Source organism: Electrona antarctica (assembly GCF_951216825.1).
Source record: "Electrona antarctica genome assembly, chromosome: 22".
Classification (NCBI taxonomy): Eukaryota; Metazoa; Chordata; class Actinopteri; order Myctophiformes; family Myctophidae; genus Electrona; species Electrona antarctica.
In genome coordinates, this window is record NC_136805.1 from 2,935,846 (window position 1) to 2,957,289 (window position 21,444).

A 21,444-nucleotide genomic window follows, 5' to 3' on the forward strand; every position below is an offset into this window, starting at 1 on the left:
ATTCTACAAAATTAAATCATGACAGTTTTCTGAAAAAACCCATGTTTCTATGTCAGTGGTGCTCAAACATTTTCATGTCCAGGACCCCAAATATTATCTGTATTTGGCCTCCGACCCCCATCTGAAAATATGTTGTTCCAGGGACCTCCCCCAGAAGCGAAGATTTGAGTTAAAAACGTTCACTGTGAAAGAATTTATATTCAAAGATTTGCGACACATTTTCACGATTTTTCAAAAATAGCAGACCTACAAGCTCATAGCGCGGCACTCGGTGCCGCGCTATGAGCTTGTAGATCTGCTATTTTTCAATAGCTAAAGTGTAACATAATGCTTAAAACACCAAAAGGGGTTCCCGTCCAGAATGGGATAATGCATTTTGCACACAGTTGAGCTCCGAGCACAAACCGGCACCTCTCAAGGCCAGAATGTCCTGCCCGGATCGGTCCGTACGAGGAGGAGAGGAGAGGAGCAACATTTAAATCAATTATAATCAAATAATGAATTGTAATAAAACAAATTGGGGAAATAAATCAATGTTTTTGTCTTTTGTCTGTACAAGCCCTCCTGTGTGTGTGTGTGTGTGTGTGTGTGTGTGTGTGTGTGTGTGTGTGTGTGTGTGTGTGTGTGTGCTCGCGCGTTCATGTGTGCGTGACAAACATAGCTGCGTAATTGAACGGAGGCACCGCTCAAAAATAGCAGAGAGAGAAAAGCTGCTATTTGGCTATTTTCTAAAATGTTCCCGTTATGACAAAATCTAAAAGAGCTTTTCTTTTTTTGCGATATCTGTCTGGATGTGTTTTGTTCTGCAAGAGTCCTCTCCGTCCGCTCCATGCATGATGCAATGTTTTTGGCAAACCTGTGTATAGGAGGGGCTGGTGCCCCTCAGATTAAACCTGTGTATAGGAGGGGCTGGTGCCCCTCAAGATTAAACCTGTGTATAGGAGGGGCTGGTGCCCCTCAATATTAAACCTGTGTATAGGAGGGGCTGGCACCCCTCAAAGATTAAACCTGTGTATAGGAGGGGCTTAGCGCCCCTCAAAGATTAAACCTGTGTATAGGAGGGGCTTAGCGCCCCTCAAAGATTAAACCTGTGTATAGGAGGGGTTTAGCGGCCCTCAGATTAAACCTGTGTATAGGAGGGGCTGGCACCCCTCAGATTAAACCTGTGTATAGGAGGGGCTGGCACCCCTCAAAGATTAAACCTGTGTATAGGAGGGGCTTAGCGCCCCTCAAAGATTAAACCTGTGTATAGGAGGGGCTCTTAAACATTTTCGTGACAAGGATCCCCATAATCACACACACACACACACACACACACACACACACACACACACACACACACACACACACACACACACACACACACACACACACACACACACACACACACACACACACACACACACACACACACACACACACACACACACACACACACACACACAGAGGAGTGCTACAGTTTGTTGTCCTAAAAGCTGGAAGTGAGTTCGTAGTGGGTTCCATCAACACATTTCCTGAACCGTTTTACAATAGGATGTTTGATAATATCCCAACCCTGAATTCTGGGTTAAAACATTCAAGAACAAAATGGCTAAAAGTAATTTTGCACAAATACACTTTTTAATGGCAAAGCCGTTTACGAGGGCAAGAGCTACCAACGACACAAACGACAATTATGCAAGAAAGCATTGCAAACCTACAGTGGGATCCTATGTCAGGGAACCCCCCCCAGACCCACACAGTGGTACATTCTCGTCTTACCGCCTCCACTTCAGTCGGGTCGTACCACACGTTGATGTAGGGGTGCTGTAGCGCCTCGTCCACCGAGATCCTCTTGGACGAGTCTATTACCAGCATCTTGGCCAGCAGGTCACGGGCCTGGCTCGCTGCAACACAACACAACACAACACAGGGAAACAGTGAGGCAGACAGACAGAGAGGAACGTCTGCATTCCCACGTGTATCGTCTAGTCTACATCAATATTAGTTTCATGTCAAGGACGCCCAACATTGATTTTAGACACTAGAGATGTCCCGATCCGATCACATGATCGGCACCGATCACATGATTTTCAAAAGATCGGAACCGGGGGGGAAAAGATTGGATTATTATTGATTTTTTTTAGCTGCACGTCCGACCCTCTATGGCTCTGTTTAGTCAGTCCGACCCGACCCTCTATGGCTCTGTTTAGTCAGTCAGAGATTCATAGATTCATCTTTTGGCGAAACATGTTCTCCCCAGAATTGGAGGCAGTGACAGTGTGGTTCAAGTGGTTAAGGGACATCCTAAAGCAAGAATGGTGTCTGTCAGTTTCTCTATCTAATCCTCTACTCCAGTGGTTCTAAAGATTACATGGGGTCCGCACTGCTATAGGGACAGGTGCAGGTGTGTGTTTGAGTGTGTGTGTGTGTGTGTCTGCGTGCGTGCGTGTGTGTCTGCGTGCGTGCGTGTGTCTGCGACGTGCGTGCACGCGTGCCAACAGCACACACTGACCTTTCAGCTTGTTGTGTTCGGAGTCGGCGGGGAACAGCACGTCGGGGAAGAGCTTCTCGAAGGTGTATCCGGCGTAGCGAGGCCGGTTCTCCACGTAGGTCCTCACCGATTGGTTGAGCTTCATCAGGAAGTCCTGCGACGGCGTGCCCAGCTGCTCGATCACCTTGTTCCACTGGTCGATGTCTGGCGCCGGGCGGCCGCGTTAAGGAAAGAGAGAGAGCGCTGCGGACTATACGGAGAGCTTGGACACTTCAGGGCACCGTTACACAGCACCGTTTCACCCCAACAGTTTGTGTGGGTCACGGCGGACCGGTTTTTATGGGTTGTTTTGGCTAAAAAAAATATCTCGGTTTCCTATTCCTATTTCCTATTTAAAATATGAATGATGAATGATATTATTTAAATTATTATTTGTATAAGTTGAAACGAATAAAAGTCACGCTTTTTCATCAATTAAAAACAATTCAAACATTTTTCAAAAAAGTATTTCATGAATAAAAAAAAAGACAATCTAATAATTTCAATAAATAAATGAAATGGGAAAGTTTAAGAAGTAGTGGAAATAGCAGATCTACAAGCTCATAACGCGGCACGAAGCGACGCGTTATGAGCTTGTAGATCTGCCGTTTTCACTTCTTTGGGTCCAGGGCAAACGTCTAATCTCTCTTTTTTTGGGTGTGGAGGTAAAAGGTTTGCAGCACTGTGCTATAGCTGCCTGATTACAGACAGGCCAAGTGCATCTTGGTGCAGCACTGTGCTATAGCTGCCTGATTACAGGCAGGCCAAGTGCATCTTGGTGCAGCACTGTGCTATAGCTGCCTGATTACAGGCCAAGTGCATCTTGGTGCAGCACTGTGCTATAGCTGCCTGATTACAGGCCAAGTGCATCTAGGTGCAGCACTGTGCTATAGCTGCCTGATTACAGGCCAAGTGCATCTTGGTGCAGCACTGTGCTATAGCTGCCTGATTACAGACAGGCCAAGTGCATCTTGGTGCAGCACTGTGCTATAGCTGCCTGATTACAGGCAGGCCAAGTGCATCTTGGTGCAGCACTGTGCTATAGCTGCCTGATTACAGGCCAAGTGCATCTTGGTGCAGCACTGTGCTATAGCTGCCTGATTACAGGCCAAGTGCATCTTGGTGCAGCACTGTGCTATAGCTGCCTGATTACAGGCCAAGTGCATCTTGGTGCAGCACTGTGCTATAGCTGCCTGATTACAGACAGGCCAAGTGCATCTTGGTGCAGCACTGTGCTATAGCTGCCTGATTACAGGCCAAGTGCATCTTGGTGCAGCAGGTGTGCTATAGCTGCCTGATTACAGACAGGCCAAGTGCATCTTGGTGCAGCACTGTGCTATAGCTGCCTGATTACAGGCCAAGTGCATCCGATCCTAATAAAACAGAGTCATTCTGTGCCGTCAGTGACGCCGCGTGCTGACCTGGTGTTGTTCCTGAAGTGCTACAGGAGTTGCTACAACAACAATGCTGGACATAAAACACCATCGTTCGGTGTTGTACCTACAGGCCAACGAAAAACACAAGACACTCACTGGGACAAGAGTATATCTACGCTGGTGTTGTGGGTGGAAACCTCTTATCTCCAATATTTTAACTTTTTCCGTTTGTTTTCTTAAATGAACGCCCTGCTTGATCGTACATCAGTGTCACACACTCAAAAGTCATACTCATACTGTCACGCCGCGGTGGTAAGTGACTCACCGCTCGCCCCAAACATCTCTGTTTTTACTAACCACCGTTTCGGTGGTCACCTTATCACCTAAAACTGGAGTAGGAACAGGCCTTAACAGTTTTGGACATAATGAGGTTTCCAGCCCGACTAACGATAGCGTAGTTACAGTACAGTGTGACATGATGGTAGTGATGGGAGATTAATCGGCAAACACATCGGTATCGGCCGATTCTAGTTGTTTTTAGATTAAAATCGGCATCGGTTAGTTTAATAAATCAGACTGATTCATTCATCAGTCTGTCTTTACAGATAAACAAGCCCAAAGTTGAGCAGCTTGAACAGATCTGCAAGCTCACAAAATTAATTATAAAAAGGTATTTAAGTTAAATCTGACTTGCCTACGCCTGCAGTGCAGACACCCTGTTACATGTATTTTTCAGAATGGAAATTCTGAAAAAGCACCTGGGTGTCCCAGGTTTTAAGGACCTGGAGTGGGGGGGACTGGGGGGGGACTGGGGGGGGTGTCCCAGGTCTTAAGGGGGGGGGGGGGTGGGGGGGTCCCAGGTCTTAAGGATACGGTCGGTCCCGGGGAATAACACACTACCCCGGACCATTTCAGCCATGATGCAACCAATTGACCAGACATCAACTGAAAAAATGGGGAAAAAAATGGACAAGAACCACCAAAAAACATTAGCATGCAGGACTCAACAAAACAAAACCACAATGAAACAAATAAATGGAACAGAATAATTAAAAGAAAAGAAAAGAAATCTACCAAATGGAGAGGAGCAGAGAGGGATGATAACAGTACGTTTGACTGGCAAACATATTACAAATAATAATAATAATAATGAAACTGTCTGGCATGCAGTGCCATGCATGGGTCTTTCACTGAGTCCGTGTCCCACAAGGCTAAGCTAAACATGTCAAAAAATGTCCACTGTTGTGGATCTGAAAAATGTGAAACACTGTATATCAGGGGTGGGCAACTGGCGGCCCGGGGGCCACATGCGGCCCCCACCTTCACTTAATGTGGCCCTCAGGTTAATGTCAGAATACTGATATAATATTGGTTTCAGCTGTTTACAATTCCACAACATGCAAACATGACCCGCTTTAATTACTTCAGTCTAAATTAGTAGCTCATTGCTCAACACAAGTATAATTAAAGGCATTTGAAATGAAAAATATAAATTTTCAGGATTCTGATTAAAAAAATAGCAAGAATTCAAGATTTCAATTCGAATATAGCAAAAATAGCCGATCGGCTGTAGATCGGCTATTTTTGCGACGACCGTAATATATGGCCCTAGGGAGTGAGTGTTGAAATATAGTGGCCCTCTCCATTGTCAAAGTTGCCCACCGCTGCTGTATATAGTGATATTTGATTAATTGATTTGATGACCATATTGTGTTGGTTCCACCCACTGACTAGTAGAACGTGACCCGTGGGTGTCTATTTAAATGGGTGGATCACTCGCGTCTCGAGTTTGACCAGATGAAGAGCCTTGGCTCGAAACGTCGTCAATAAAGTATAACTTTTGGAGCAGATGAGGGCAGATGTGCGGCAGCTTCTTTTCTCTTTTTCTGATGCTACTTTTGAACCCAGCACCTCTACCAAGTGATGTGTGTATTCTATTAGTTTTTTTAGCAAAAAATGTGGACGTGAAGTTTCCAGCCGACAACATCATGGTCAACTTGAAGGGGCATAACGGCACAGACAACAACACACACAAGCTGACCAGAGCAACAAGTTAGCTAATAGTTTGTAGTACATCAGAGTTGGACTGGTCACTAGTGAGACACTGACCACTGAAAACAGAGTTGGACTAGTCACTAGTGAGACACTGACCACGGAAAACAGAGTTGGACTAGTCACTAGTGAGACACTGACCACTGAAAACAGAGTTGGACTAGTCACTAGTGAGACACTGACCACTGAAACAGAGTTGGACGAGTCACTAGTGAGACACTGACCACTGAAACAGAGTTGGACTAGTCACTAGTGAGACACTGACCACTGGAACATGATGAGAACATAATAATGATGAACATGGAAAAGCATTTAACACCCTCGCGCATCTCACCGCTATAGTCAGGTATAATGCAAAGTGAATATTACGGGGTTGCTGGGAGTCTGGGACATCACAGCTAGAGGCTCGGACAGGGTGGCATAATGAAAATACCAAAAGTACCAGTAACGTCGTGATTTTTGTGTTGTTTTCCAGTTTTGCATGTGTTTATGAGGTGACAGACAGTACTCCATTAGACCCCTTGGTGTGTTGTTATGTGCAATGATGTCTTCCCTTTGTATTTAGGGTTTCTTCCTGGAGGCTGAAACCTTGACAGTCAAATGTGCCAATAATAATAATTTAAAAAAAAAAGAAATCACAATATCATCCCCTCCCCTAACCCCTCGTCCTTTATCATAGCACAACAGCTGTGGGTGTGGCTTCAGTTCAGGTGGATCACCACACATCACCACCCACCAGGCATTCTCCTTACATAATATTATATAATAATACCTGATGATCATGTTGGAAAAAAAAAATCATGGCACTCATAATCGTAACGGGAGTGTTGTTGTTTGAATCTATAACCTCCTACATGGTTAAACTGAAAACTCCAGAATTTCATACATTCATGTTATGTATGAGATTGAGATTTTGTCCTCCCAACTATAATACACCAAGCATCCCCCCCCCCCCCCCGAGCCAACACGACGCTTCTGTTCTGTTCCACGGATGTGGGCCATGCGTGCCACCCACCTACGACGCTTCCGCGGAAAACCTGGGAGAACTAATGAGGATGTCTCTCCTGCGTCTCACTGGGATGAAAGAGAAAAGATGCTGGAGATTCTATTTCAGGTGGCGGCTTTTCTAGTGTGACTGTCTGTCACCATGGTTAGGTGGAAGGAAGGTGCAGGGGGGGCGAGGCGGTCTGTGTTTGTGGGCGCTTGTACGTGCGTGTGTGTTGACAGTCGGCGGGCGCTTGTGCGTGCGTGCTTGCGTGCGTGCATGCATGCTGACAAGCGGCGGGCGGGTGCACGTCTGAGGTGTGTGTGAGGCATGTCTTGAAAGATTTTTTCTATAGCATGCTTTATGATGCACAAACATGCACATTTTGATGACAAAACAAATAATAATATTTAAAAATGTAGGCTATTAGAACGGGAAGAAAAAAAGAAAAGAAAAAGGACTTTTTGGGTGTTATTTTTCGTTGCGTTTTTTTAGTCGTTTTATAATTGTTTTCCGTTTCAGAAGAAGAAGACAACGGTTGGCACACAGTCTCTCCACTGCAGCAAAGCAGAACCCCAAGGATACAATCCCTTCCGGGAAAAAGGATTTTGTGGCGAACCATTTCGGCCATAATGCAGCCCACAGCCCAAATATCCACTACATACCGCGCAGCATGGAGGAGAGGGGTGTGGGGAGGGGAGAGGGACAGGGGAGGGTGATGGAGGGGGAGGAGGAGGAGGAGGAGAAGGGGGAGGGAGGGGAGGGTGGAGGAGGAGGAGAAGAGAGTAAGCAAAAGAAAGAAGCAACAAGTCAGCAGGAAAGATTAAGGTCAACGTGGTTTTTTTGTTAGTTTTGTTTTAAGGCAGGTTGGATCGAAGCTAGGCAGGGAAGGAGCAAATATATCTCTAGTCTACACAGTATAACTCCTCAGCGATAAATTCAATCTTCTGCAGCAGTCCTCGTTTAGAACACCTGTAGCTATCAACGTGTGCTAATCATTAAAACCTCATGGTCTTTATACACAGCGAACTGCCAAATGAAAGTAAACTCCAGTGTCATTGTTTCTAACTCGCACAATAACAAACAGGGTGATTCGGGCGAGGAAACATATTGTACCTACACATATTAATCCCAATTAAAATAGTAAAATCAAGACAAAATGTGATTGTTTTGACCGAGTCATGCACACAGCAGCCAGTGTATGATATTATTCACACACTGGCGGTTGTGGTACAGCAGTGTTGTTTTCGTCGACTAAAACTAAGACGAAAAATGTTCGTCGACTACCTTTTTTCACTGACGAAAACTGAATGGAAAGTAACTAAATGAAAACTAAGCTATGGTGACTAAAACTAAGACTAGTAAATATACTGACGATTGTCAACAAATAAAAACTAGACTAAAATGTTAGGAAGGGACTAGTGGACAAGAGATCCAGTATAAGTCATTTTACACTGACTTATACTAGCTGATCTACAAGCTCACAACGCGTCGCGCTGCGAGGCGTTGTGAGCTTGTAGATCAGCTATTTTCAGCAAGTGAAGTCATTACGACGGCATCAAGGCCCTAACACCAAAATATTCCAGGTGACTAAAATGTGACTAAAACTAAATGAAAACTATTCAAGGGACTAATATGTTTGCCTCCATAAAAACAACACTGAGCCAGTGTATATTATATTATCCACACCCTGGTGGTTGTGGTACAGTACTGTATACAGTAGCTCAATAAAACATTAAACGGCAGCTGTAGAGGTGGATGGATGGGCTCCTCCAAGCAGGAAGTGTCCCACCATGCACTGCCCAACGTGCCAACTTCCTCCCCACGGAGCTGTGACCTTAGAGGAAGAGGGAGGCAAAGGTGCGTGCGTGCGTGTGTGTGTGCGCTCGCTCGTCTTAGTATTCTTGTGAGGGTCAACAGTGCCGACACGTATTGTTGCATTTAAGACATTGTCCTGGTCCTCACGGTTTGAACCCATTTATGACTGAGGACGATTAAAAAAAAAGCAGTTCTAAATCCTAACAGTTTTCAGAAGTATCTGTATTTGGCCATGTACCACCATCTCAAAATATGTTGTTCCAGGGACCCCCCCAGAAGCAAAGATTTGAGTTAAAAACGTTCGCTCTGAAATAATATATATTCAAAGATTTGCGCCACATTTTCAAGATGTTTCAAAAAATAGCGGTGCCGCACTATGAGCTTGTAGATCTGCTTTATCTTTCAATAGCTAAAGTATAACACAAAATGCTTAAAACACAAAAAGGGTGAATGGGTTAAAAAGATTTGGAGAATTAGGCCCCGGGTTAATTGGAGTAAGGATTAGTCAACCATAGGTTAGTTTACAGGTAAGGTGTATGGGTTAGGAATAGGATTGGAGTTATATGGCTTATATTTACTTGGTTTACGTGACAGTGTTGCGCAACCGGAAAATAGCTATTTGGCCTTCTCAAAGCTGTCCTAAAGGTTCAATGTCCTCACAAGTACAGTAATACAAGTGTGTGTGTGTGTGTGCACGCGTGCGTGCTCGAAAACATCCCTGTGGGTGGAGCATGCATTAGGCCAAGCTTTGCTCAGTGTTATAAAGGCAGTAGCAGAGCAGTAGTTACAGTGGTATAGCTCTGCATCTCGATCAATCCAATTGGCCTTAAGTCGATCGGGGGCTTTTTGCATTGGGTATACACTCACCGTTAGCCTGGTAGCCCATGCCCAGGATGACCTCGGGGGCGCGGTAGTAGCGCGTCACCACGTAGGGCGTCATCAGGAGGCCCGTGGCGGCGGTCCGGGCCAGGCCAAAGTCCAGGATCTTCAGGGTGCAGTCGGACTTCACCACGATGTTGCTGGGCTTTAGGTCCTGCGAGCCGGAAACCAGAACCGGAGATGCATTACTACAAATACCGTTATAGAAATCACTTCATACCAGTGTTGATTTCGTCGACTAAATCTAAGACGAAAAATGTTCGTCGACTACCTTTTTTCACTGACGAAAACTAAATGGAAACTAAATGAAAACTAAGCTATGATGACTAAAACTAAGACTAAATATACTGACAATTTCGTCAACAAATAAAAACTAAACTAAAATGTCAGGAAGGGACTAGTGGACAAGAAATCCAGTATGTCATTTTACAATTAGTTGCGACGCGTTGTGAGCTTGTAGATCGGCTATTTTCATCAAGTGAAAAAACAGTCATTGCAACGGCATCAAGGCCCGCCAAAATACATTTTGTTCGACTAAATCAACTGTAGATTTAGTCGACTAAAATAGTTTGATATTTAGTCGACTAAAACGAGACTAACACTAAAACATTCAAGGCGACTAAAATGTGACTAAAACAAAAAATGTAAACTATTCAAGAGACTATGACTAAAACTAAAATCAAAATCTGTTACCAAAAACAACAGCTTCATACACAGACAGACAAACGCACACACACACACACACACACACGGATAGCGGTTGGTTCAATTAATCGATATGACAATAATCACATCCCTTGCCAATAATTGTATCGATACAGAGGCTACCATATTTGTCAAAACATCAGCAATCGGTGGTCTAGGACTCTGCAAAAGTAAATTTAGTAGGACACGCAGTCATCATCAGAAATATAAACGCGCATTGCGATACACATCGTATCGTGGACTCTGTATTGTGAAGCGATACATATCGATTGTATGTAGGCAATACCCAGCCCTGCACACAGATGGATAGTTGTATGTTGGATATACCCAGATAGTCAGTTGTTTCTTATTACTCACTTCTAGTAGCCTGGGGCACTGCACATCTGACAGACTAAACAATATTCATTAGGTTACACAGAGTAACTTTTAAAAGTGAAATGTATGGCTGCTCTGAAGGCAGCCGGAGACAACAGAGATGGGCCTTTTTGTCACGCTAATCCGCGTGTACAACGATCATTATCCATCCGTCGTCCAACCGCAATAATTCTATCATCTCATTTATAGATCTGCCCCGGCCCCACCGCAGGGATGCACATGGGATTTATTTTATACGGATACATACGTACTTGTACAAACACTGTTTGTACAAGTACGTTGTACTTGTTTATTTTTAAAGCAATTGATGGAACTTTGCCGTTGTATATTAAAGCTCTGTTGGATTGGAACGCTGATATAGGACTCCCTCCAGTCACTGACTCACACTAGAGGTCTGTAACATATAGGACCAGTCACTGACTCACACTAGAGGTCTGTAACATATAGGACCAGTCACTGACTCACACTAAAGGTCTGTAACATATAGGACCAGTCACTGACTCACACTAAAGGTCTGTAACATATAGGACCAGTCACTGACTCACACTAAAGGTCTGTAACATATAGGACCAGTCACTGACTCACACTAAAGGTCTGTAACATATAGGACCAGTCACTGACTCACACTAAAGGTCTGTAACATATAGGACCAGTCACTGACTCACACTAAAGGTCTGTAACATATAGGACCAGTCACTGACTCACACTAGAGGTCTGTAACATATAGGACCAGTCACTGACTCACACTAGAGGTCTGTAACATATAGGACCAGTCACTGACTCACACTAGAGGTCTGTAACATATAGGACCAGTCACTGACTCACACTAAAGGTCTGTAACATATAGGACCAGTCACTGACTCACACTAGAGGTCTGTAACATATAGGACCAGTCACTGACTCACACTAGAGGTCTGTAACATATAGGACCAGTCACTGACTCACACTAGAGGTCTGTAACATATAGGACCAGTCACTGACTCACACTAGAGGTCTGTAACATATAGGACCAGTCACTGACTCACACTAAAGGTCTGTAACATATAGGACCAGTCACTGACTCACACTAGAGGTCTGTAACATATAGGACCAGTCACTGACTCACACTAAAGGTCTGTAACATATAGGACCAGTCACTGACTCACACTAGAGGTCTGTAACATATAGGACCAGTCACTGACTCACACTAGAGGTCTGTAACATATAGGACCAGTCACTGACTCACACTATAGGTCTGTAACATATAGGACCAGTCACTGACTCACACTAGAGGTCTGTAACATATAGGACCAGTCACTGACTCACACTGAAGGTCTGTAACATATAGGACCAGTCACTGACTCACACTAAAGGTCTGTAACATATAGGACCAGTCACTGACTCACACTGAAGGTCTGTAACATATAGGACCAGTCACTGACTCACACTAAAGGTCTGTAACATATAGGACCAGTCACTGACTCACACTAGAGGTCTGTAACATATAGGACCAGTCACTGACTCACACTAAAGGTCTGTAACATATAGGACCAGTCACTGACTCACACTAGAGGTCTGTAACATATAGGACCAGTCACTGACTCACACTAGAGGTCTGTAACATATAGGACCAGTCACTGACTCACACTAAAGGTCTGTAACATATAGGACCAGTCACTGACTCACACTAGAGGTCTGTAACATATAGGACCAGTCACTGACTCACACTAAAGGTCTGTAACATATAGGACCAGTCACTGACTCACACTAAAGGTCTGTAACATATAGGACCAGTCACTGACTCACACTAGAGGTCTGTAACATATAGGACCAGTCACTGACTCACACTAGAGGTCTGTAACATATAGGACCAGTCACTGACTCACACTAAAGGTCTGTAACATATAGGACCAGTCACTGACTCACACTAGAGGTCTGTAACATATAGGACCAGTCACTGACTCACACTAGAGGTCTGTAACATATAGGACCAGTCACTGACTCACACTAGAGGTCTGTAACATATAGGACCAGTCACTGACTCACACTAGAGGTCTGTAACATATAGGACCAGTCACTGACTCACACTAAAGGTCTGTAACATATAGGACCAGTCACTGACTCACACTAGAGGTCTGTAACATATAGGACCAGTCACTGACTCACACTAAAGGTCTGTAACATATAGGACCAGTCACTGACTCACACTAGAGGTCTGTAACATATAGGACCAGTCACTGACTCACACTAAAGGTCTGTAACATATAGGACCAGTCACTGACTCACACTAAAGGTCTGTAACATATAGGACCAGTCACTGACTCACACTAAAGGTCTGTAACATATAGGACCAGTCACTGACTCACACTAGAGGTCTGTAACATATAGGACCAGTCACTGACTCACACTAGAGGTCTGTAACATATAGGACCAGTCACTGACTCACACTAGAGGTCTGTAACATATAGGACCAGTCACTGACTCACACTAAAGGTCTGTAACATATAGGACCAGTCACTGACTCACACTAGAGGTCTGTAACATATAGGACCAGTCACTGACTCACACTAAAGGTCTGTAACATATAGGACCAGTCACTGACTCACACTAAAGGTCTGTAACATATAGGACCAGTCACTGACTCACACTAAAGGTCTGTAACATATAGGACCAGTCACTGACTCACACTAGAGGTCTGTAACATATAGGACCAGTCACTGACTCACACTAGAGGTCTGTAACATATAGGACCAGTCACTGACTCACACTAGAGGTCTGTAACATATAGGACTCCCTCCAGTCACTGACTCACTCCAGTTAGCCTGGAACTCACCTATGCTTTTTATGGCATAGGCAGCTCCCGGCAGGATCCGCCAGGAGAAACTATGCGCAGCTGCGCGACATGAGACTAATTACTTAGAGCGACAGAGAGAGAGAGGAGTGTGTGTGTGTACATGTGTGCGTGTGTGTTAATTTAACAAAGGTGCAGACTATCAGAAATCAGCAGAGAGTGAGAAATGTTTGCACTACTCTATGCCGAATTGAAGTGGACTCGGACCCAGACTTTTTTTTTCTCCCTGGAAAATAAAACATCTGGGTTTCCGAGGCTACACTCCAGTGACCTCCAGTCACTGACTAAAGGTCCCAAATATAAACACAGAGGTGGGGAAAACAGCCTTTTGTTTTAGTGCCCCAACCACGTGGAATGACCTGCAGCTTAAATTAAAGATCTGTTCTCCCATAACATACTGTCAATTAAAATATTTGATCGCAGACTTACCCCCAAGTGTCTGCAACGTTTGCTTATTGCTTTGAAATGTTGTATTATATGTATCTTGACGACACTGCAAATGAGGGCGACCTCAATGTCTTTCAAGAATAAATAAAGGTTTGAATTGAATTGAATGTCACTCACCACTGTCGCGTTCACAGATGTAGTGACTGTATGCAATACATTGCATACATACATACATGCAATACATTGGCATTGTGCAATCCATGATCTCGACCGCGGTCGAAAAATGATGACGATGATTCAATACGTATGCATGGTAACTCTGTATTGCATCACTTACTCACATCGTAACTTTTCATAAGACATAATGCAGTCGTCGGCAAGGTTAAGGAAAGTTGAGTCCAATGGATTATAATGGTGGAGGTGCTGCGCATTGATTAGAATGGTGGAGGTGCTGCACATTGATTATAATGGTGGAGGTGCTGCACATTGATTATAATGGTGGAGGTGCTGCACATTGATTATAATGGTGGAGGTGCTGCACATTGATTATAATGGTGGAGGTGCTGCACATTGATTATAATGGTGGAGGTGCTGCACATTGATTATATTGGTGGAGGTGCTGCACATTGATTATATTGGTGGAGGTGCTGCACATTGATTATATTGGTGGAGGTGCTGCACATTGATTATATTGGTGGAGGTGCTGCACATTGATTATAATGGTGGAGGTGCTGCACATTGATTATAATGGTGGAGGTGCTGCACATTGATTATAATGGTGGAGGTGCTGCACATTGATTATATTGGTGGAGGTGCTGCACATTGATTATAATGGTGGAGGTGCTGCACATTGATTATAATGGTGGAGGTGCTGCACATTGATTATAATGGTGGAGGTGCTGCACATTGATTATAATGGTGGAGGTGCTGCACATTGATTATAATGGTGGAGGTGCTGCACATTGATTATATTGGTGGAGGTGCTGCACATTGATTATAATGGTGGAGGTGCTGCACATTGATTATATTGGTGGAGGTGCTGCACATTGATTATAATGGTGGAGGTGCTGCACATTGATTATAATGGTGGAGGTGCTGCACATTGATTATAATGGTGGAGGTGCTGCACATTGATTATAATGGTGGAGGTGCTGCACATTGATTATAATGGTGGAGGTGCTGCACATTGATTATAATGGTGGAGGTGCTGCACATTGATTATAATGGTGGAGGTGCTGCACATTGATTATAATGGTGGAGGTGCTGCACATTGATTATATTGGTGGAGGTGCTGCACATTGATTATAATGGTGGAGGTGCTGCACATTGATTATATTGGTGGAGGTGCTGCACATTGATTATAATGGTGGAGGTGCTGCACATTGATTATAATGGTGGAGGTGCTGCACATTGATTATAATGGTGGAGGTGCTGCACATTGATTATATTGGTGGAGGTGCTGCACATTGATTATATTGGTGGAGGTGCTGCACATTGATTATATTGGTGGAGGTGCTGCACATTGATTATATTGGTGGAGGTGCTGCACATTGCGCGCGTTCCTTCTCCGCTCTGTTGTTGTGATTGCCACTTTGGAATATTTTTGAACACTACGACAAGCGATTACACCGTTTCAACTCGGCGGTCGGCACAGTGGCTCTTCAACGGAGCTAGCAGTGACCACAAGGGTGCAAAGTGGTTGGAATAAGTTCAGGGAACTCATGCCATTTTTAACATCCAAGGCCCCATCCCAGAAGATGAAAGGGCAAGTGTACTCTGCCTGCGTCAGAAGTTGCATGACGTATTGAAGTGAGACATGGGCCCTGAAGGTGGAGCATGAAGAGAAGCTTAACAGAGCAGAGATGAGGACGATCAGATGGATGTGTGGTGTGTCACTGAGGGACAGACAGACCAGTGCAGAGCTGAGGATGGGAGTGGAGGCCATAGTGGATGTGGTGAGGAGAGGCAGACTGCGATGGTATGGACACGTAGTAAGGAAGGAAGAAAACGATTGGGTGAAGAAAGTAATGTTGATTAACTTAGAGGGGACAAGACCCAGTGGCTGGCATGAGAAGACCTGGGTACCATGACGGGAGTTTTGGGACTTTTTCCCCAACGGGACTTTTGGGACTTTTTCCGCGTTTTCTAGCGATGAAAAACGCGCATCGTCGCGTTTTGGCATTTCTAGTGATGAAAAACGTGCATCGTCGCGTTTTGGCATTTCTAACGATGAAAAACGTGCATCGTCGCGTTTTGGCATTTCTAGCGATGAAAAACGTGCATCGTCGCGTTTTGGCATTTCTAGCGATGAAAAACGCGCATCGTCGCGTTTTGGCATCAGAGATGTAGTGGAGTAGAAGTCAAAGTGTTGGATCAGAGATTTGGTGGAGTAGAAGTCAGAGATGTAGTGGAGTAGAAGTCAAAGTGTTGGATCAGAGATGTAGTAGAAGTCAAAGTGTTGGATCAGAGATGTAGTAGAAGTCAAAGTGTTGGATCAGAGATGTAGTAGAAGTCAAAGTGTTGGATCAGAGATGTAGTAGAAGTCAAAGTGTTGGATCAGAGATGTAGTAGAAGTCAAAGTGTTGGATCAGAGATGTAGTAGAAGTCAAAGTGTTGGATCAGAGATGTAGTGGAGTAGAAGTCAGAGATGTAGTGGAGTAGAAGTCAAAGTGTTGGATCAGAGATGTAGTGGAGTAGAAGTCAGAGATGTAGTGGAGTAGAAGTCAAAGTGTTGGATCAGAGACGTAGTGGAGTAGAAGTCAGAGATGTAGTGGAGTAGAAGTTAAAGTGTTGGATCAGAGATGCAGTGGAGTAGAAGTCAGAGATGTAGTGGAGTAGAAGTTAAAGTGTTGGATCAGAGATGCAGTGGAGTAGAAGTCAGAGATGTAGTGGAGTAGAAGTCAGAGATGTAGTGGAGTAGAAGTCAAAGTGTTGGATCAGAGATGTAGTAGAAGTCAAAGTGTTGGATCAGAGATGTAGTAGAAGTCAAAGTGTTGGATCAGAGATGTAGTAGAAGTCAAAGTGTTGGATCAGAGATGTAGTGGAGTAGAAGTCAAAGTGTTGGATCAGAGATGTAGTAGAAGTCAAAGTGTTGGATCAGAGATGTAGTGGAGTAGAAGTCAAAGTGTTGGATCAGAGATGTAGTAGAAGTCAAAGTGTTGGATCAGAGATGTAGTAGAAGTCAAAGTGTTGGATCAGAGATGTAGTAGAAGTCAAAGTGTTGGATCAGAGATGTAGTAGAAGACAAAGTGTTGGATCAGAGATGTAGTAGAAGTCAAAGTGTTGGATCAGAGATGTAGTAGAAGTCAAAGTGTTGGATCAGAGATGTAGTAGAAGTCAAAGTGTTGGATCAGAGATGTAGTAGAAGACAAAGTGTTGGATCAGAGATGTAGTAGAAGTCAAAGTGTTGGATCAGAGATGTAGTAGAAGTCAAAGTGTTGGATCAGAGATGTAGTAGAAGTCAAAGTGTTGGATCAGAGATGTAGTGGAGTAGAAGTCAGAGATGTAGTGGAGTAGAAGTCAGAGATGTAGTGGAGTAGAAGTCAGAGATGTAGTGGAGTAGAAGTCAGATGTAGTGGAGTAGAAGTCAGAGATGTAGTGGAGTAGAAGTCAAAGTGTTGGAAATACTCAAGTATAATACAACAAATACCTACTTTACTCGAGTAAACGTACTTTTTCCCACCACTGGACTGCGGCGTTACGAAGGCGCCGACGCGGTCCCGTTGTGAGACACTAGACAGGACATGTGAGGCAGAGTGTGCCCGATGTCTTTGGTGTGTGTGTGTGTGCGCTCGTGCGTCTGTGTGTGCGTACGCGTGTGTGCGTGCGTGCGTGCGTGCGTCTGTCTGTCTGTCTGTCTGTCTGTCTGTGCGTACGTGCGTGTGTGCGTGCGTGCGTGCTTGCGTCTGTGTGTGCGTCTGTGTGTGCGTGCGTGCGTCTGTCTGTCTATGCGTACGTGCATGTGTGTGCGTGCGTGTGTCTGTCTGTCTGTCTATGCGTACGTGCGTGTGTGTGCGTGTGTCTGTCTGTCTGTGCGTACGTGCGTGTGTGCGCTTCACGTTGAGAGGGGGCAGGCATCGCGTGTGAGGCTCCGCCAGTCCCTCTGCCTATGGCTGGCGTTAGTTCTGCTCGGTCAAGCAAAGGGAGAGCGATCACTGTTACACCACTCTCTCTCTCTGGCTCCGTTAGCCCGTTTTAATCCATTCAGAACGGGAACCCCTTTAGCTATTGAAAAATAGCAAATCTACAAGCTTGTAGGTCTGCTATTTTTGAAAAATCGTGAAAATGTGGCCCAAATGTTTGAATATATTCTTTTTCAGTTTTTAACTCAAATCTTTGCTTCTTGGGGGGTTCCTGGAACAACATATTTTCAGATGGGGGTCGGCGGCCAATTACATATATTTTTGGGGGTCCTTGACATGAAATATTGAGCACCACCGATATAGAAACATGGGTATTTCAGAAAACTGTCAGGATTCAGAAGATATTTTTTAAATTTCGACCTTTCGAAATTTCGTCAGGCCTAAATGGGTTAAACCTGAGGGACGCATCAGTGTCGCATCATAGATTTTAACCCACTTTAAAACCATTATTTTAAACTTTATCTGTTTTGGGAAATAAGCAGATCTACAAGCTCGCAGCGCGGCAACCACCACCAAGCCACGCTACGAGCTTGTAGATCTTCTAATTTTGAAAAATCGTGAAAATGTGGCCGCAAATCTTTGATTCTTTCACAGTGAACGTTTTTTAACTCAACATCTTTGCTTCTGGGGGGTCCCTGGAACAACATATTTTGAGAGTGGGGGTCGGCAGCCAATTACATATAATTCTTGAGGTCCTTGTTATGAAATAGTGTGTGTGTGTGTGTGTGTGTGTGTGTGTGGGGGTGTGTGTGCGCGTGTGCGTGCATGCGTGTGCCCGTGTGTGCACTTGTATTATGCTTGTGAGGGATAAATGTCCCCCGAGTGTGGCAGAATTTGAGAGAGCATCCTTGAGGACATTTTTCCTGGTCCTCCTAAGAGAAACGGTCGTGTTATTATGGTTCAACGGTAGTTCAGTGAGTAAGGATAAGATTCACGTTAGGATTAGGTACGTAGTAATCTCTTCCAAGACAGATCCTGATAAAAGAAGAATCCGTCTCACTATACTGCCCTGAACACAACCCACAACACCAGAGGGAGTTCAACAGACCATGTGCAACCCAGATTCGGCACAAACAAGGGACAAATTTTATTTCGCTCCTATGCCACCAAAATGTGGAACGCCCTACCAACAGTCATTAAGACATGTGAATCCCTTGAGTCCTTCAAAACCGCTCTCAAGGGGCACCTATACGGACGGCTGCAATTCGAAACAGCGGTGTTGTTGTTGTTAGTGGGAATAAACGCAGAAGCACCCGGGAGGAAGTGGACTAAGAAAGGGTGCAGTACTAAGTTCCGACCAGTCATTGGTCCGACAACGACAACCTACCTCAAACCCTAACCTAGCCATAACCGCAAGCACAGAGCAGCGCATGTTCGCCAACCTTAACGCATGTTCGCCAACCTTAACGCATGTTTGCCAACCTTAACGCATGTTCGCCAACCTTAACACAATCAGCACCGGGATTTCTTTCAAAATAGAAGCTCGGGGTGCCGGGAAGATATGACTGCTTTTACTCGATATTACGATATAAGTCGCTGATGATCGCTCGCTTCATATTTTGAACAAGAGGCATGTTGAAGTCAGAAATTAAGAGCTTAGTATATCCATCTGGTCAAAGCCACGGAGAGCTCCTTAGATTACGCACGCCGAGCCTTTCTTTCTGATCCGTAAACAGGGAAGTGAACGACAACGCGCGTGCGCGAAGAGCAAGGAGTATGGTGGCCTTGGAGGCCAACTAAAAAGAAAAAAAATCTGAATATTTTTCTATATCAATGAAAATGCGCTAGGACGTGTGCCCCCAGAGTCTGGTCATTTAGGGGGTTGGGGTGTGCGTGCGTGCGTGCGTTGCGTGCGTTCATGTCTCACTCTGTGTATGATCCCGGCAGCGTGCAGATGTTTGATGCCACACAGCATCTGGTAGAGCAGGTAGGACAGACGCTCGTGGTCCAGCTCCATCTGGATGACCTGACACAGGTTGGCATCCATCAGCTCCATCACCAGGTACCTGCAGTTCACACACACACACACACATCAGCTCCATCACCAGGTACCTGCAGTTCAACACACACACACACACCAGCTCCATCACCAGGTACCTGCAGTTCAACACACACACACACACACACACCAGCTCCATCACCAGGTACCTGCAGTTCAACACACACACACATCAGCTCCATCACCAGGTACCTGCAGTTCAACACACACACACACATCAGCTCCATCACCAGGTACCTGCAGTTCAACACACACACACACACACACATCAGCTCCATCACCAGGTACCTGCAGTTCAACACACACACACACACACATCAGCTCCATCACCAGGTACCTGCAGTTCAACACACACACACATCAGCTCCATCACCAGGTACCTGCAGTTCAACACACACACACGCTCCATCACCAGGTACCTGCAGTTCAACACACACACACACACACATCAGCTCCATCACCAGGTACCTGCAGTTCAACACACACACACATCAGCTCCATCACCAGGTACCTGCAGTTCAACACACACACACACACATATCAGCTCCATCACCAGGTACCTGCAGTTCAACACACACACACACACACATCAGCTCCATCACCAGGTACCTGCAGTTCAACACACACACACACACACACACCAGCTCCATCACCAGGTACCTGCAGTTCAACACACACACACACACACACACATCAGCTCCATCACCAGGTACCTGCAGTTCAACACACACACACATCAGCTCCATCACCAGGTACCTGCAGTTCAACACACACACACACACACACACATCAGCTCCATCACCAGGTACCTGCAGTTCAACACACACACACACACACACACATCAGCTCCATCACCAGGTACCTGCAGTTCAACACACACACATCAGCTCCATCACCAGGTACCTGCAGTTCAACACACACACACACACACATCAGCTCCATCACCAGGTACCTGCAGTTCAACACACACACACACACACACACACATCAGCTCCATCACCAGGTACCTGCAGTTCAACACACACACACACACACACACATCAGCTCCATCACCAGGTACCTGCAGTTCAACACACACACACACACACATCAGCTCCATCACCAGGTACCTGCAGTTCAACACACACACACACACACCAGCTCCATCACCAGGTACCTGCAGTTCAACACACACACACACACCAGCTCCATCACCAGGTACCTGCAGTTCAACACACACACACATCAGCTCCATCACCAGGTACCTGCAGTTCAACACACACACACATCAGCTCCATCACCAGGTACCTGCAGTTCAACACACACACACATCAGCTCCATCACCAGGTACCTGCAGTTCAACACACACACACACACACACACCAGCTCCATCACCAGGTACCTG

General features: G+C 45.1%; 1 protein-coding gene across 2 annotated transcripts in view; it reads right to left on the reverse strand.

Moving 5' to 3' along the window:
• mapk8b (mitogen-activated protein kinase 8b) overlaps nt 1–21,444 on the reverse strand; it is an 85,394-nt gene that overhangs the window by 10,894 nt on the left and 53,056 nt on the right. For both annotated transcript variants that reach the window (XM_079491981.1, XM_079491982.1), the window contains exons 5-9: nt 19,929–20,067; nt 9,611–9,776; nt 4,762–4,833; nt 2,495–2,677; nt 1,762–1,886 (exon numbers count right to left, since the gene is read on the reverse strand). In XM_079491981.1, coding sequence (XP_079348107.1) covers nt 1,762–1,886; nt 2,495–2,677; nt 4,762–4,833; nt 9,611–9,776; nt 19,929–20,067 — 685 coding nt within the window. The remainder of the gene's footprint in view (nt 1–1,761; nt 1,887–2,494; nt 2,678–4,761; nt 4,834–9,610; nt 9,777–19,928; nt 20,068–21,444) is intronic.